Source organism: Molossus molossus, unplaced genomic scaffold, assembly GCF_014108415.1.
Source record: "Molossus molossus isolate mMolMol1 unplaced genomic scaffold, mMolMol1.p scaffold_m16_p_31, whole genome shotgun sequence".
Classification (NCBI taxonomy): Eukaryota; Metazoa; Chordata; class Mammalia; order Chiroptera; family Molossidae; genus Molossus; species Molossus molossus.
The window spans coordinates 2,206,618-2,224,236 of NW_023425368.1; the positions used below are offsets into that span (position 1 = coordinate 2,206,618).

General features: G+C 61.5%; 1 protein-coding gene across 1 annotated transcript; it reads right to left on the minus strand.

The window, feature by feature from the left end:
- Nucleotides 1–3,810: 3,810 nt before the first annotated feature.
- On the minus strand, nucleotides 3,811–14,921 carry B4GALNT4 (beta-1,4-N-acetyl-galactosaminyltransferase 4). Its single transcript, XM_036281151.1, has 20 exons — nucleotides 14,771–14,921; nucleotides 11,991–12,094; nucleotides 11,672–11,767; nucleotides 11,502–11,597; nucleotides 11,322–11,412; nucleotides 11,130–11,230; nucleotides 10,889–10,956; nucleotides 10,623–10,701; nucleotides 9,614–9,680; nucleotides 9,353–9,487; nucleotides 9,161–9,270; nucleotides 8,985–9,085; nucleotides 8,605–8,702; nucleotides 7,615–8,536; nucleotides 5,838–6,127; nucleotides 5,544–5,697; nucleotides 5,360–5,432; nucleotides 5,128–5,281; nucleotides 4,668–4,794; nucleotides 3,811–3,940 (listed from the first exon to the last, which is right to left on the minus strand). Exons 1-20 carry the CDS (start codon nucleotides 14,919–14,921, stop codon nucleotides 3,811–3,813), a joined length of 3,147 nt encoding a protein of 1,048 aa, XP_036137044.1.
- Nucleotides 14,922–17,619: the final 2,698 nt, after the last annotated feature.

Consider the following 17,619-nt stretch of genomic DNA (forward strand, 5'->3'; position numbering starts at 1 on the left):
CATTCCTTTTATGGCTGAGTAATATTCCACTGTATATATGTACCCCATCTTATTGATTTTTCTTTTTTTCAGAGAGAGAGGAGGGAAGAGAGAGTTAAAACATCGGTGTGAGAGAGAAACACTGATCGGCTGCCTCCTGCACGCCCCTCACCAGGGATCAGGCCCACAACCCAGGCGTGTGCCCCGACCGGGAATCGAACCGGGACCTCTCCGTCCATGGAGGACGCCCAGTCCACTGAGCCACACCGGCCGGGCTGTCTACCCTATCTTTATCCAGTTGTCTATTGAAGAACAACTATGTTGGTTTCGTATCCTGGCTGTTGTAAATAATACTACAATGAACAAAGGGGTGTCCAATATATGTCTTTTCAAATAAGTGTTTTACATTTCTTCAGATAAACACCCACACTGAGTTATAAGGCAGTTCCAATTTAAATTTTTTGAGGAACCTCCGTCCTGTTTTCCACCGTGGCTAAACCAGCTTACATTCCCATCAACAGTGCATGAGGGTTCCCTCTTCTCCACATCCTCACCCACACTTGTGGTTTGTGAATTCATTGATGCTAGCCATTCTGACACGGATGAGGTACTATCTCATTGTTGTTTAAGTTCTCACCCAAGAATATGTTTTGATTGATTTGAGAGAGAGCGAGAGATCAATCAGTTGTCTCTTGTACGCATCCCAACCAGGGATCTAACCAGGAATCGAACCTTTTGGTACAGGGGAAGATGCTCCAACCCACTGAGCCACCCATCCAGGACCTCTTTGTGGTTTTAATTTTAATTTCCTTGATGATTCGTGACGTTGAGCATCTTTGCACCTATTGGCCATTTTCTGTCTGTCCTCTTGGGAGACATGTCTATTCAGGGCCTCTGCCCACTTTTATTTTTATTTTTTAAATAAATTTTCCTTTATTGATTTTACTTTTATTATTATTATTTTTTTATTCTCACCCGAGGGCATGTTTGCATTTATCTTCAGATAGAGCGGGAGGGGGAGAGAGAGAAACATCGACTGGTTGCCACCCACGTGACCCCTACCAGGGCGGGGGACAAACTGCAACCGAGGTACATGCCCTGACCGGGAATCAAACTGGCAACTTCTTGGTGCATGGGTTGATGCTCAACCACTGAGCTACACTGGCCAGGCCCTCTGCCCATTTTTAAATCAGATTTTTTTGGGTGTTAAATTATATGAGTTTCTTATAAATTTTGGATATTAACCCCGTATAAGATGTATCACTGGTAAATGTCTTCCCCTATTCAGTAGGTTGTCTTTTTGTTCTGTTGATGGTTCTTTTCCTGTGCAAAACATTTTATTAGAGGTAGTCCCATTGTTTGTTTTGTCTTGTTTCCCTCGCCCCAGGAGACGTGCCCAGACAAATATTGCTAACTGTTGAGGAGTTTACTGCCTGTGTTTTATTCTGGGAATTTTATGGCTTCAGGTCTTACGTAGAAGTCTTTAATCCATTTTGAGTTTATTCCTGTATACGGTGTACGAAAGTGGTCTAGTTTAATTTTTTTTAAATCCTCACCCAAAGATATAGTCTTACTGATTTCAGAGAGAGAGGGAGAGGGGGGAGAGAAACATTGACCATGCGTGTCCTGACTGGCCATCAAACACGGAACTCCGGGTATGTGCCCTGACTGGGAATTGAACCCACCACCTTTTTTTTTTTCTGTTGTTACTCCTCACCCAGGGATATTTTTTCATTGATGTGTTTTAGATAGAATGGAAGGGAGGGAGGGAGAAACATCAATGTGAGGGAGACACATGGATTGGCTGTCTCCTGCAGGGCTCCAGCCAGGGCTGGGGATCGAACCTGTAAACTAGGTACATGCCCTTGACCGGGAATCAAACCTGCAGTCCTTTGGTCCACAGGCCGACGCTCTAACCGCTAGGCCAGACTGGCCAGGGTGAACCTGTCACTGTTTGGCGCATGAGACGACACTTCAACTCAGCCACACTGGCCAGAGCTAGTTTCCGTTTCTTTTTTTTGCATGTGTCTGTCCAGTTTTCCCGACACCATTTATTGAAGTCTGATCCCCCCCTCCCCCTCCGTGTGTAGCCTTAAGTCCAGAGCTCGCTCTGTTCTGGTTACACATCTGTAAGTGGTTACAGTTCCGTCTGACGTGGGTACCTAGGGAAGAGTGGGCAGCCTCTGGTGTCTTCGGAGTAGGTAGGCGGCAGGTTCGCTGGGTGCTCTGCACCGTGGGCCCTTGTCCTCGGTGGACCGGCAGGACCATGGTGAAGCCACATGTCACAGGTGACAGTGTCTATGAATGTCTAGCCACTCTAGCCCTGGCCCAGGGGGAATGACTCTTCCCTGTTCCAGCAGGACCATCTCTAGAATCTTCTTGGGGCCAGACTGGGGTACCGTCTGGTTCCTTCGCCCAAATCCCTCCTGCTGCTCTTGGGTCCTACCCACCTCACAACCCCAATGCGGTCTGACCGAGGATACGATCTGGGTGAATCTCAGGAGGGTTTGTGCTGTTCCCACTGGACGTGAATAGCCACAGCCTAAGCCCTGGAACCTGTGACACCTCACATGGCCAAAGGGACAGTGCAGAGGTACGTCAAGGATGGTGACGGAGATGGGGAGATTGTCTGAGCGACCCGAAGTGATGAAAGGGGGCCTTCTGAACGGGAGGCAGGAGGGTCAGGGTTGGACACGTGAGGATGGAGGCAGAGGTGACGGGGAGGAGGGACATGAACGTGGCGAGATGCCATCTGAAGACAGAACGAGCCCCGGCCAAGAAACCCAGGCAGGCTCCAGGAGGAGGCGGATTCCACCTAACGCCTCCAGGAGGGCAACCTGGCGGGAACAGCGTTGTAGGACTTCTGACCGTCAGAACTGTATGATCATAAATCCTGCCACGCCTGTGGGACTCGGTCCCAGCAGCTGCAGGCGGGCCCACAGAACCAGACGGAGCGCCGGCTCCTCGCCCACGACCGAGCCAGCCTGAAACGGGAGCGGACCCCGGGAACAGCTGGCCCTCAGCAGCATCCTCCAGCCTCTTCGGTGCCCTCCTGACCTCGAACTTCCAGCTTCCTGAGCAAAGGTCAAACCAACTGATACCCCCGCGCAACCTGGTTATAGGGCAGTCCCCACCCGGGTGCCAAGTGCCCCTCACTTCCAAGGAGGACGGAGTAGGACTGGTACCCCAGTTGTTTTCACATGAAGGGGACTTCAGTACGTGGCCAAATGTTCTTTGCTGGCAGGTGTGAAGGTCACATGACTCCACAGGTACAGGGTGTTGAGGAGGATGTCCAACCCCCCTCCCCCGCCCACTTCAGGGCCCAACACAGAAGCTCAAAGAGAAAGGATGGGAAGGGGACACTGGTCTTGGGGGTGGAAGGTGGGGTCCATGTGGCCACTGCCGCTGCAAGTCAGGAAGGTCATCAGGAGCAGGGACAGTGTCCAGGGCCACCTACACGTACAGGACTCTCTGGCCATCGCTGAGGCCCATCTCTGTCCTTCCAAGAGAGCCAGGCAGAGGACCAGTCAGAACTAAAAAAAATATTTCATTTCATTCTGAATAAAAAACAGAACAGACAGAACTCTTGGAAATCCTGAAAACAATGTCATCGCTACAGCAAAATTTCACAGAAATCATCGCACAGAGTGTGGGGACAGTGGAGCCACACCTGCTGTCCAGGCTGCCTCTCGTGGGAGGACACGGTGGGCAGCAGCCTCAGTGGGCCAGGGAGGGGCAGGCACGGCTGGGGCCATGCCCTAAGGGGACCCCCCCCGGCCCCAGAATCCAGGCTCAGGACTGCAGCAGCAGCTGGGTGGGGTGTCCTCATCATCAAGATCCCTCTACCCGGGAGCCCTTCCGGCCCCGACTGCGTGTGGCCCACATGCCCCGCCGGGAGTGGTAGTGGTGGTAGAAGTTCCTCAGGCGCAGCCGCTCCACCTCCAGCCCCGCCTGCAGGACCCTGGGTGGAGACGGGTGTCAGGGCTGGGAGGATGGGGGGCAGGGCTGTCCCGAGCCTGCAGGACCCTGGGTGGAGATGGGTGTGAGGGCTGGGAGGATGGGGGGCAGGGCTGTCCCGAGCCTGCAGGACTCTGGGTGGAGACGGGTGTCAGGGCTGGGAGAATGGGGTGCAGGGCTGTCCCGAGCCTGCAGGACCCTGGGTGGAGAGGGGTGTCAGGGCTGGGAGGATGGGGGGCAGGGCTGTCCCGAGCCTGCAGGACCCTGGGTGGAGACGGGTGTCAGGGCTGGGAGGATGGGGGGGCAGGGCTGTCCCGAGCCTGCAGGACTCTGGGTGGAGATGGGTGTCAGGGCTGGGAGGATGGGGGGCAGGGCTGTCCCGAGCCTGCAGGACTCTGGGTGGAGATGGGTGTCAGGGCTGGGAGGATGGGGGGCAGGGCTGTCCCGAGCCTGCAGGACCCTGGGTGAGGGTGGCATGGGAGTGGTCAGGACCGCAGCCCAGGAGCTAGGGGTGGCAGGGTTTCATTCCTGCAGGGCCCCAGTGGAGGACGGGGACTCGGGGCCACCACTGGGCCTATAGATCTGGGGGCAGAGCTGGTTCAGTGGGTACCCCTGGTCTGCAGGACCCTGGGTGGGGAATGGTTTCAGGGAATGAGGTCTCTCTGGGCCTACAGGTGCTGGGTGATGGAGGAAGACGGGGAAGTCTGCCTCCATGATGGTGGAGGGGTCACCTGTCCAGGAGCTCCCAGTCTTCGCCACCCCACTGGTCCCGGAACTCCTCAGTGTTCATGCCTCCAACACGGTCAAAGTCCGACTTGTAGATCCCAAAGAGGCCAAAGCCGTTCACCTCCCAGTACCCTGGCAGCGAAGGATGCCCTTCAGGTCCTGTGAGGCTTCCTCCAGACCTCGGGGGGGGGGGGGGGGGGTTCTGGGGTGGGTCCCATTATCAGGGGCCTCCCAGGGTTACCCTTCCATGTTGGTCATAACCGAGGAACCCTGCACATGATTGGAGGAGGCTCCTCACGACTGGGCATGACCTACAGAACCTGGGGCAGAACCTGGGCACTAGGGGGGTGGGGTTCTAGACACTACAGGGCATTATAGGGGCACTGATGGGACCCCAGGCCAGCCTTGGGGGTTGGGAGAGGTCCCCAGATTTTACCCTGGCGTGGGTGGGACTCCTGGCATTACCCTGTGGGTCCCCGGGAGAGCTCCCGCAGCCCAGGCGCATGACCACGGGCGCAAAGGCCAGCGTGCCCTCCACGCAGTGCTTGCGGATGCTGTCCAGAATGCTGGGGGGGAAGTGGATGTGCAGGTCACAGAGGAAGACGATGCTGCTGGCGTCCTGGAGGTCGCAGGGAGGTCTGAGCGCCTCTCCCCTGGAAAGGCAGCTCTCCCCTTGCCCCCCACCCCCCCCACGCACCTCCACCGCATCCACTCCAGCTTGCAGCCCTGCCGAGCGCTCAAAGTTCCCGGTTCGCCTCAGGTACTGGTACCTGTGGGGGTGGTGAGTGACAGGTAACGATTCCTGGGGGCAGAAAAACCCACCTCCCCAGGAGGGCAGGTACTCTGGGTGCCCCTGGTGTGGGGGCATGGGGCGCCATTACCGGGGCAGCTGCGCCGTGCGCAGGGCCCGCTCCACGTCCATGTCCTCGCTCTCAAAGTCCACCAGGATGACGCTGAAGTGCGGGTCCCCGGTGCGCGCGTGCAGTGCGGCCATGTCCGCCAGGAACTGCGCCACCCAGCGTGCCTGATTCTTCACTGGAGGAGGATGGGGCCGCTGAGTCCAGCCCGACCCCACTGCGCCGTACCCCATCCGGGCCAGAGGCGCCCCCCCTTTCCCACGAGGCCTCCGCGAGCGGACCCCTGAGACCAGGCGCTGCCCGGCAACACGCCCGCACCTGGCACGATGAAGTGAACCATCACGTCCTGGCGCCAGGCCAGGCGCAGCGGCCGGCAGAGCTCGGGGCGGCCTTCAGGCCGCGCAGAGGTGGTGGCAGCGGGCTCTGGACTCTCTCCGTCCCAGTACGCGTCCCCGGCACGCGTCCCGGGCAGTCGCAGGAAGACGTACTCAGACAGGCGCAGGCGGCCGCCCCCGCGCTCCTGCAGCTCCAGCTCCAGGAGGAAGCGGCTCCCACGCGCCGAGTCCCGGCGCTTCTCCACGTTCACAATTCGCAGGAGAGCGTAGCGCCTGGGAGGCAAGCTGGGTCAGCCTCCGCAGGGCTTCTTCCCGCGCTGCGCCCCAGCCTCCGCCCCTGGGGCCTTCCCAGCCGGCCGGCCCACACTTCGCGCCTCTCCCAGGGCAGCCCATGGGGGCAGGTGCCCCCCCAGCTCGGGGTCCTCTCTCCCTCTCGGGCTTTTCACAGCGGTCTTTTTGACACGCTCAGACCCCCTCAGCGGTGCCACTGCACACAGGATGAGGTTCCAGTGTCTCAAAGTGGCCTTCCAGGACCGCAAGCAGTTCTAGCTGGAGGCCTGCAGTATCCCCCACACTGTCCGAGCAGACTTCCTCTTCCCGGGGTCTTTGTCCTGGGGTCTCTCTCTGGGAACTTGCCACCATCCTCCACCTACTTCGAGGCCGTGGGCGACTTCTCTGAGCCGCCTCCTCCAGCCTCCCCGGCACTAGCTCAGGAGCTGTCCTGGTCCCTGAGGGAAGAAGCCACTGGGCCTGCCCTGAGCTGCCCTCTGGCCCCTTCCTCCTCCCTGCCGAGCACCTTACTTTCCCTATTCTCTGTCCTCAAGCGGAGGCTCCTCATTCTGGGAAAACAGGACCCTTAACCTTGACTAAGGCCTCGAGTCTGCCCTTTGCAGGCGGTGCCCCCTACTGGGAGCTTGTGGGATTTCCCAGGGAACCAGACTCCTTCAACCCTGCCACCCACCATTCTCCCTAAACGCCAGGGACTTCCTGCCTCAAACTCTCTGGTTCTGTCTGCACCTTGTTCTTGGGGCCACAGCCACGGCCACTCTACTGAGCAGACCCCTTGGGCCCATGGGATGCCACTGCTCTGTCTTAGAGCCAAGGGCAGGCTTATCCCCTCAGCCACCTAGAATCCACTCTGTCCCACCTCCAGAGTCCAGGCCGTCCCATCACCCATGGCTATGTCCTGGTCACAAGCCCACCAGTCACAGTCCCCATGGGCTCCCCAAACAGGTCAAACACCTGTCCTACTCAAACCTTTCCATCACAGGCCAGAAAATGAGTCCTGAGTGAGGCTCTCAGGACCCACGACCAGGTTCTGCCCTCCCGCAAGGTTTGGCACAAACTGGGAACTCCTCACTGCCTCCGCCGAGGTCAGATCGGCGCCCTGGGGCCCGGGTCAGGCCACAGAGGGCAGGAGGCAGGAGGCAGGTGGAGACCCTCGTGGAAGAGGAGAGGAGGGTCTAAGGGGCTCTTAGTTGGACCTTCAGGTATGTCTGTCTGGAGGAGAGGCCTGGGGGCTCAGAGGCATTTCAGATCCAGGTCCCAGGCTGTGGTTTGGGGGTGCAGGACAGAGGAGCCAGCCCCGGCAGGGGCTGGGGAGTGGGGGGGGTGGTGGTGTCAGGAACCGAACACTGAACAGGGGCTCTGGATAATAAGGGGCCCAGAAAGGAGAGGAGACACTTCCCTGGGGTGGGGTGCATGCCATGTTCGGATGAGCTCTGGGGCAGGGTCTCCACTTCCCCACCCCGCCCCCATACCCGCTGTGGCGCGCGTTGAGCCGCTCCATGTACTGGGCCACCACGTCCACGGCCTCGGCCTCGGGCAGCTGCAGGTTCCCAGACACATTGCAGCGCAGGTCATTCCAGTCGGAGCGCAGCAGCTCGAAGTCCACCGCGCCCACGCTGAACGTGCGCTGCCAGTCGATGGCATCCTCGCGCCAGCGGCCGCGCGCGGGCCTGGCTGCCTCCTCGCTGTCCTCTGAGGCAGCCTCCTCTGCAGGGGCCCCATCACTGTCCCCTTCCTCCTCCTCCTCCTCCACCCCCCGCAGCTGTGGCCTGGACACCTGGGACAAGCTCAGGAAGGAGGTCACAGGCCGGGTTTCGGATGGCATGTTCAAGTTCTCAGTGGGTGCTGCAAGTTCCAGCGGCCGTGCCTGGCCCTCCCGGCTCCCCTGCGTGGCCTGGGCCTGGGCGGGGGGCCTCAGCTCTGTGGCCCGGGAGCCGCTTGTCCTATGGCCTCGAGACTGGGGTGGGCGTGGGGGTGCCCGCAGCTGCACCCTGGGCAGAGGTCTGGGGCGCAAGAAGACACCGGGGAAAGGTGGCCAGGGCGGGCCACCTGGGCTCAATGGTGCCAGGGCCCGAGGGGGCACCTGCAGACCTGGCCGCACCCGAGTCACGTAGACCTTTGGGGGCGGCTGCACTACTGCAGCACGTGGGGGCGGGGCGCGGCCCAAGAGGAGGGGTAGGGGATGCACCGCCCCCCGGGCAGCCCAGCTCAGAGCCCGGGAGCGCAAGGGGGTCCGCTGGTGTTCCAGGCTTGGGGGCGTGGGCTGGGTGGGGGTGGCTCTGGCTTCGGTGGGGGCTGCTGGGGTGGGGAGTCGGCGGCTGCTCTGCGCTGGGGCCACCTCAGTGGGCTCCAGACTGTCGAGCAGCTCCCCCTCATCCTCGTCATCCAGGAAGTCTGTAGAAAGCTCCAGTAAGCCCGATACACCCAGGGGCCGGCTGGGGGCGCTCAGCAGAGGCACTCACCATCAGGGTTGAGGAAGAGGAAGGCCCGGCGCTGCACCTGCTCATCTTCCTCCCCCTCCTCCTCCTGGTCCATCTTCATGTACTTATAGAACCCGAACCTGGGAGGGCGGGGCACCAGAGACCCGCTGGAAGAGGCCCCGCCCACCGCCCTGGGGCACGCCCCCACGCACCTGTCCATCTTCATGTACTTATAGAGCCTGAACCTGAGAGGGCGGGGCACCAGAGACCCGCTGGAAGAGGTCCCGCCCACCGCCCTGGGGCACGCCCCCATGCACCTGTCCATCTTCATGTACTTATAGAACCCGAACCTGAGAGGGCGGGGCACCAGAGACCCGCTGGAAGAGGCCCCGCCCACCGCCCTGGGGCACGCCCCCACGCACCTTTCCAGGTACAGTGGGGACTCCCGGTAGAAGCACTTGTTGTCCGTCTCCATGTGAGTGAGGCGCGTGTGGTCATTAGGATACACGAAGGACAGGTACACCTAGGGGGCGCAGAGGGCTCAGGGCAGAGCTGGGGGGCTCGGGTCTCAGGGGCAGTCTTGGTGAGCGGCACTTACAAACTGTAGTCCCTGGTATCTCGCGATAGGAAAGTCCTTGACCACATAGGTGGGGGCGTAAGCGCAGGGCTCCAGCACGTTTTCCAGACTCGAAGGCTCCACTCGAGGCGCTGCGGGAGGGGCGGTCACAGCGCCAGCCCAGAGCTCCCCAACTCCCCCCCCCCACCCTCCGTCCCCAGGGACTCCTCTCACTGAGGAAGAAGGTGTCTCGGGGATCTGGCCTCAGCATGTCGGCTCTGGGCTCCTCCTGAGGCAGGCGCCCCCCCACGTGGCTGGCCGGGGACTGTGGGACATGGGCCACGTGGTCCATCTTCAGGGCTGACTCATCTGGGGGTGGAGGGATGTGTGGGGCCCCCAGAACTCCCCTCACCCCTCTCCTCCCACATCTAGAGGCCACTCCAAAGAGACCACCCATCAAGAGCTCCCCCCCGCCCCCAGGTACCACCTTCGCACCTGTGTACAGGGACACGTGAGCAGAACCTATGACCTCAAACTTCAGGCCAGGCAGGAAGGCTCTCCACTGGGGGGTGGAGAGAGTGATCAGGGCCAAAGGGGGGGGGGGCATGGCTGGGACAGGGAGGAGTGGTATTCCCTAACAGGACAGTGGGGCAGTGGGGAACTCATGCAGGAGGCTCTGAGGGTGGGTCCTCGGAGGGGGCAGCAGGGAAGCTGGGGGTGGCCTAAAGGCTGGAGGCTCTGGTAGCAGGTAAGGGCACCTCATGCCCCATTCAGACCCTTCCTGACACCCTCACCTGCCTCCCCGCCTGGACCCACTCCCATTCCCCCTACTCCTGCAGCTGCTCCCCAGTCTCCTTTGTAGACTGTCCCTCACCCACCCTCTCAAGTTGGGGTTCCTGGGGACTGTACCAGGCTCTTTTCCCTTCCCAGTTCATCCTGGGCCCTGTCAACTATCCCCTGCAGCTTCTGCAAGACCACCCCAAACTCGTGTCTCAGCTGAGCTTGGGTGACACCCACCACACAGCGGACACCTGTGACATCCCGGAGCTGGGGAGGAGCCCCTAGTCCACCAAGGTCACCAGCCCACACTCGGCCAGGCTCAGTCCTTGGTCCTGCCATCCTCCACTCCCACCTCCGCGACCCGGGACCAATGGTCCACACGAGTCCCTCCTGGTTCCCTCCACACGTAGCCTTAAGTGTAAATCCAATCGCCTCATTCACAGAAGTCTGAGCAGCCCAGGTCCAGATAGCTCCAGGTAGCCCCTGATGCACCCCCCACCTCAGATCCTCTCCCCCTGGGTCTCCCTGTGGTCTCATCTCTCAAGAGGACTCAAAGGCCACTTCCTCCAGGAAGCCCTCCCAGCAGTGCTGACAGTCACAGAACCTAAGCAGACGTCACGTCAACCAGACAGGAAGCTCCTGGGGTCCATAGTCACCTTTCCTTTTGTGGGGAGCAGTGGATGGAAGGGGGAGGCAGGGCGAGGAGGTTAGGGGTCACACTCACGCCCACTTCCACGTGGTCCGAGCCTTGGTCATCCTGCTTGTGCAGCAGCTCGAAGTAGTACCTCCGGGAGGCCATGAGCCTGGAGACACGAGGTATCAGGAGGACGCGCTCTGCCCCGCCTCAAAACCCCAGACGGTGGAGAGCGCAGAGGAGGTGGGGCTCAGGGACTGTCCCTGGGGATGGCAGTGTGGCCCGGACGCAGCACGATGTCACCCAGGCCCTCGCACACGTGTGCACATGCATGCAATGTACTCCCAGTCACTCACCGCCTGGGCTTGGACACCTGGGAGCTGAACTTGGTGAACTCTCCAGGCGCTGTCCACTCCGAGCCAGTCTGGGGGGGAACATGGGGGTGGAGGGGGCTCACCCTCTCCTTGGGAGCACCAGCCCCATCCCATCCTGTCCTAAGAAGCTGGAGGAGACAGGGGACTGAGGCCACAGGAAGCCCATTGAAAGAAGGGTGTGAACCGAGGGCGGAGCTGGGTCAGGGCTGCGGAGTGGGGGTACCTTGCCCACAAAGGCCACCAGCTGGGCACCTGCCGGGCTCTCATTTGGGCTCAGCCAGAACTCAGAGTTGTCATCCGAAGCCACGGAGAACTGGATGTCTCCTAGGCCACAGGACAAGGGCTCAGGAGGCGGTGGCCCTTCAGGATGCCCCTCCCCCTCACAGCCCACCCCCTCGTGTCCCCTCCCCCGCACCATCTTTCGCTGGGTGGATGAAGCCGAAGATCCGCAGCCCGTAGTTCTTCCACTTGGGGGACACAGCCAACTTCTTCACGGTGGTGCGGGTCTGGGGACAGTGACCTCTGACATCGATGCCCATCCAACCCACCCCCACCCCCCCTGGAAGGCCCGCTGTACCCTGGCCCCAGCACTCACGTGCGGGAACAGCGGGAAGTGTAGGTTCCTCCTCAGGTGGCCCACGGCGCCCCCACACCAGTCCTCGAACACGTGCAGGTTCACCTGCCCCTTGTACTGGGGGAGAGGGGTCTTACTTTCCGCACACGCCCCCCACCTTCCCCCAAGCCACTGCAGGCTGCCGAGCTCACCTCCTCCCGCCATGGGGGTGCCTGATGGGTGAGGTTCAGGGGGAGCGGCCTTCCAGCGCCCCCAGGAAACAGCATGTTCAGGTCCTGACCGCTGGGCTTCAGGAGAGAAAGGGCACCAGGGTCAGAGCTGAGAAGGGCGGGGAGGGGTCCTCACAACCACACATCACACTTGGCACGGTCCAGGACACAGCTCCAGACAGGCAGCACCACACAGGAGCAGGGCGCGCCCAGGCTGCCCACGGCCCTCCGCGCACACAGCCCGCCCGCTCCCGCCGCCTCGGGGCCCTGTGTGCAGAACAGTCTCCTGGGCCCTGCTCACCGCCTGCTCCTCCTCACGGCTCTCGCTGGAGTCCTCCGCCCTCTGCGTGGACAGTGCAGCCCGGACACCCCTGCCGTCTGTCACACTGGTCAGCTTCTCACCGTCTATGGGTGACACATGGGTGTGACCAGGGCCCAGGCTTTCTCCAAAGCCACAGCCCCTGCTGCTGGGGTCAGGCACCCCCACCCCACATGGCTGGGCCAGGGCAGGAAGGCCAGTGTCTCCTGCTGAGGTCCCTTATGCTCCAGCTGCCCCACCCACCCACGGGACAAGTGCTGGCTCCTTCTCCCACATCCCACTGCAGGGCGGGGGGCTCTGGAGCCCCCTACCTGGTGCTTCCCGGCTCCCTGGCTGGTGTGAGGGAGCAGTTATGTGTGTGCACACAAACACCCACCTGGCCATCCTCATCAGGGGCTCTGCCTCCAGGAAGACCCCCAGGACTGCTCTGTGCCCTTAGTACTTTTCCCTGGGTGTTAGAGTGTTTTGTGTCTGCCCCTCTTTCCAGAAGGGAGAGCTAAGGGTTGATTAGTGCTGGAGCTTGTTATCTTGAGGCTAAGCTGCCCTTGAGGCTGGGGTCTGGGACCAAAGGAGCCCTGACACCAGCCTGGCAGAGGAGGGATAGGCACACTGGTCTGGCTGCTGGAGGGTCTGAGGACACAGCGGCCCTGGAGGGAGACTGTACCTTCCCAGTCTGTCTGTGGACGTCTCCAGAGCTTGGCTACCCCAAACCCCTCAGCTCTCCAAACTCCCTGAACTCCCAGACCTTCTTCCTGAGCAGCCCCCCAGCCAGCCCTGGTGGGGTCCAAACCTTGGATCATTGCACCCCCTGACCTCCCTGGAGTCCCCTCCCATGTACACCCAAACCAGGAGCCCCCCTTTTTGCTCCAGGGCCAAGCTGGGGCTGTGACGTCCATGCCCATCCCTCAATCCAGACCCCAGGAGCTGGATTCCTGTGTGAACACAATAGCCCTAGGCCCCGTCTCTGGGGGAGGGGGGCTGCCCGTGGGCTCCTACCTGAGAGCCCTGCGGTACCTGTCCACCTGCTCCTCATTCCAGTTCTCACCCCTGTCTGTCCTCTGTCCAGCTGAGAGGGGAGCCCTGAGGGCCTCCCAGCCAAATCCTCCCATCCGGGCCCTGGGGCTCACTTCCACCGAGCTGTCCATGGGCCACGGAGCCTTCTGCTGTAGGGTCCTAGCCCAGCAAGGTCCAGACAGGCTCCCTGCTCCCAGCTTACTGTCTCTTGGGGACCTCTGCCTGCACAGGCTGGACACCAGGAAGGTGGGCCTCCTGCCCCCTCCACGGCTGCTTCCCCAGGGGATGTGAAGACCACACCGACCCACAGTCAGGATGGCCTCGGCACCTCCAGCTGCTGCCCTGGGGGGGCCAGGCGGCTGGACAGGAGGTGGGGCGACAGATGAGGCTGCTCCTGGAAGGTGCCACATGAGGCTTCGTCTTCCAGGACCCTGAACAGCTTCTTACCACCAGGCTTCAGTGCTCTCAGAAGTGGGGTTCCCACACCTTCACCCCTCCAGTTTGCTGAGCTAGACTCCCTGGCTGCTCAGGAAGTCAGGTTCAGGAGGACTGTGGTGTCTCAGAAAACCACACAAGCAGCTTAAGAGGGGTTGGTTTTGCTGAGTGGCTGGGTCACACTGGCGTCCTGCCTCATCCTCTAACCGGGTGGTGGTGTTCTTTTGGGGACTGAGCAGTGCGGAGGCCTCTTGAGGTTATAGTGGCTGAGAGGTGTGTGGACTGGGGGTGGGGACAAGCCCAGAATCCTGGCCTGGGGTCTGGGGGGCCAGGTGTCAGGTACACCATGTGGAGGCAGAGGGGCTCAGCAAGTGGGGGCTGGAATGAGGTTTGGGCCCCTCCGTGGATTAGGTGAGTCAAAGTCATTGTTCTGTCTTGTTCCCACGCTCCCCTCATCCTAAGGACACCTCACTTTCTTGAGAAGAGTCAGGGCAAGCTTGGCTGGGATGTTCCCTGCCCTGAGGTGTTCTCCTCCAACCTCCTCCTCCTGCTCCAGGCACTCTGTGTCCCCCCCCCCCCTCCAGGTTTCATGCTGCTCCTGCTGTTGGGATGCTCGTCCCCACATGTTGTGTCAAAGGTCACCTCCTCCAAGAGGCCTTCCAGAATTCCCCTAGCCAAAGGGACAGGACCCTCCAGGGACTCCAGTGCACTCACCAGGACCTTTTTGCTTCCTGGGTTCATGGTCTGTTCTCACTGGGGTGTGAGCTCCAGGGGCCTGGGAGACTCCACTCCAGGCTGGGTCCCCATCGCCATGTCTCCCTCCAATACACAGTCCCGGCCACAGGCTCACCCAGAGCCCCTGCCAACTCGGGTCGGCTCGCCCGACCTGCCCCGGGACAGGGAGGCTGGTCCTTTGCCCCTCCTCCTCCCAGCAGATGGGGAAACCGAGGCTCTGCAAAGTACACAGGGTGGAGGCAGCAGCTTCTGGAAACCCCAGCGCACAAGCCTGAGGGGGGTCCCTCCAGGTGCCCCCGTGAACCCTGTCACGACTGGCTCCGGGCCAGAGCCGGAGTCCGCCTAGGTTCAGGGACGCTCCCTAAGAGGGTCGCGCTCCTCACTGATGACGTCATCGTCGTCCGGACCGGGTCGAACCGCGCCCCCTGACCCAATACTGCCGTCTGGAAAGGGCGGACGGGGTCTGCGGGAGGGTCTGGCCCACGCCGAGAGCCAGGCGCGGTGGGGGGAGGGCCCGGACCGGCGCTGCTCGGGGCCCACCCCGCCCCCCGCCCCTGGGCGCGCGCCCCCTCCCGTACCTCGCCCGTAGCCCAGCCGCTGGCGCAGCGCGCGGCCCTGGCGCACCAGGCTCAGGTGCACGTACGTGAGCCACGCGGCGCAGGTGAGCAGCACCAGAAGGAGCAGCAGCTTGATCTGCTTGCGGATCTTCTTCACCGGGAACCACGGCATCGCGGCCGGCCCCGCCCCGGGCCGCGCTCAGCGGCGCCGCTGCGGTCCCCAGCTCCCGCGCGCCCCGCGCCGCATCCTCCAGTCCCGCATGGCCCTTTGTCCACCGCCCGCAGCCACGGGCTGCGGCCGCGACCCCAGGCTGCCCTTGGCCGCGGGCCCGGGGTGGGCGGCGGAGCGGCTCCGGCGGTGCCCCGGCCTGGCCTCGCCCGGCCGCTCAGGCTCCACGCTCCCGGGGCCGCGGCGGGACGGGACAGCATCCACGCTGCGGTGCTACCCACCGTGAAACGGGCCCGGCCTGCGCGCGGCGCGAGCCAATCGGGGCCCGCCAGCCCGCGGGAAGCCAATCCGCGGCGCGGGAGGCGGGCCGGCGTGCTAGGGTGTGCCCGGCGATTGTCTCCACGCAACGCGCGCGCATCCACCTGGGCGCGCCGGCACGCGCAGCGCGGGGGCGCGGGGATCCCGGGTACCCAGGGAGGGGGCCGCGGGACAAGGGGCTGGAGGGTTTGAGGAGGTGTGGCGGACCGAGGACGCGGGGACGGGGGGATGCGGAGGGCGGCAGACGCCGGATAGGGGCGGGGGTTATGGGAGGTTCAGAGGGCCGGAGTTTGGGGGTGGGTGGGGGATGGGACAGAGATGCACGGGGGCGAGGGGAAGGTGCAGAGAACACAGGGAAACGGGTCAGGTGCACTAGGGACAGGGTGATGGGGAGCACCGGGCACGTAGGGACAAAGGAGACACAGGACCGGGGCTCCCGTTGCTCTGAGGATAGAGTGGAGAGAGGACAGGCCCTGGGTAGAGGGATGAGGAGGTGCAAAGAAGTGGAGGTGCAGAGGACTGGGAGACTGGGGCGCGGGGCAGGGACACAGAGCCGGGCACCAGGGTGTGTAGGGATAGAGTGCTTGGGAGGTGCAGGCTATGGGTGGGGGCGACAGTGGGGACATGGGGAACAGGGTGATGGGAGGACAAGGAGGGGGTTGGTGAATGTGGGAGGAAGGCGGGAGATAGGGGGCAGCTTGGTGTTGGAGCAAGCCCCTTGCGAACTGCCCACCAGGAGCAGTGGGTCTGAAGGTGGAGGGAGAGAGGAAGCCTGCCTACAAACACATGTGGGCGGGGTGATGACTGTGGGTGAGGGGGCTGGGGCTGCAGGGCCAACCAGCTGGGTGGAGGTGAGGCTGAGGAGGATCTCAAAGCACATGGCTTCACCAAAGGATCTTAGCTGGGGCCAGGGGCCAGGTGGACAGGGGCAGTGGAGGGGAGATAGAGAGGAGCAGCCCAGGCAGGAGGGGCAGGACCCCTGGGAGGGGGCAGCAGGTGGGCACAAGCTGGCTCTTCCACTCCTAACTTGAGGGGTCGGGTCCTCGGTGTGGCTCTTGCCCAGCTGGTGGAGTGTGGGTGGGTGGATGGCCCCGCTTGACTCCGGTCCTGTGGATCTGTCTCCTTCAGTCCTGCCTCTGCCCAGCCCCAGCCAGACTCTCCTCGCCTGTCCTCTCTGTGTTCCTGTCTTCCCTTGCTATGTAACACGCCACCTGACATTTGTGGTATAAAGCAACTCTTTGTGACATCTGTGGGTGAGGAACTTAGGGCCCAACACGACAACTTTCCTTTGCTCCATGGTGTCATGCACTCCAGGTGGGAAGATATGCATGGCTGGGGTGACTCTGGTGGCTGGGCTGGGTCACCTGGGGAGTTGGGCACTTGGGGCGATGGCTGAGCTCAGCCAAGAGGGTTCAGCAGAGCACCTGGGTGTGGTCACTCCAGGGTGGTGGGCTCTGGGCTCCAACAAACCTGGCAAAGTGAGTTGCTGAATACCATTTTGCCACATGCTGTCACAGGTCTCCCAGGTATGAGGAGGGGACACAGGGCCCATGTCACCCTGGGAAGACTGAGAAGTTGCAGTTCTAACCTCGAGGCAGAGAATGGAGTTGGTCTCATGCTTCTGTGTTGTTCTGTCGTCTTTTCTTCAAACATTGCATCTTTTTGTTTTCCTTTATTGATTTTAGTGAGAGAGGAAGGGAGAGACAGAAACATCAGTGAGAGAGAACACTGATTGGCTGCCTCCTGCATGCCCCCCACTGGGCACTGGGCCCACAACCTGGGCATGTGCCCTGACCAGGAACCGAACCGCTGACCTCTTGGTGCCTGGGTCCACGTGCAACCACTGAGCCACACCAGCCGGCAGACATTACATCTTTCAAATCTTCCTTCCTGTCACCTCCCATTTTCATTCCTCACCTTCTGCAATTCATTTTTTTTTTTTTTTATCCTCACCCGAGGATATTTTTCCATTTTTTGTACAGATACAGTGGGAGGAAGAGAGAGGAAGGGAGAGAGAGTGAGAAACATCGACGTGAAAGGGACACATCGAGTGGCTGCCACCCGCATGACCAACCAGGGCCGGGGACAAACTGCAACCGAAGTACATGCCCTTAGCGGGAACCGAACCCGGGTCTCTCCGGACCACAGGCTGACGCTCTAACCGCTGAACCAAACTGGCCAGGGCTGCAATTCATTTTTTAAAAAAATAATGCTATGTGTGCCTTTGTTACAGTACATATCAAATTGTATCTCTTTTGATGTCACCTGAAGAGTATTGTGCTATAAATCTCACTGTTTCCCACACTGTCTCCAAACACATGCATGGCCCTGCGTGCACCTGAGGCTCCCCTCGGGTCCTGGTGCTCACGCCTCAGCCGGGAGG

Excerpts from the sequence above, each read along its gene's own strand:
- B4GALNT4 (XM_036281151.1), bottom strand. The coding sequence starts at position 14,921 with ATGCCGTGGTTCCCGGTGAAGAAGATCCGCAAGCAGATCAAGCTGCTG. Across the intron at positions 9,271-9,352 it reads CCGAGACACCTTCTTCCTCA|CGCCTCGAGTGGAGCCTTCG; the intron begins GTGAGAGGAGTC and ends CCCCTCCCGCAG. Across the intron at positions 5,282-5,359 it reads CTGGAGTGGATGCGGTGGAG|GACGCCAGCAGCATCGTCTT; the intron begins GTGCGTGGGGGG and ends TGCGACCTCCAG.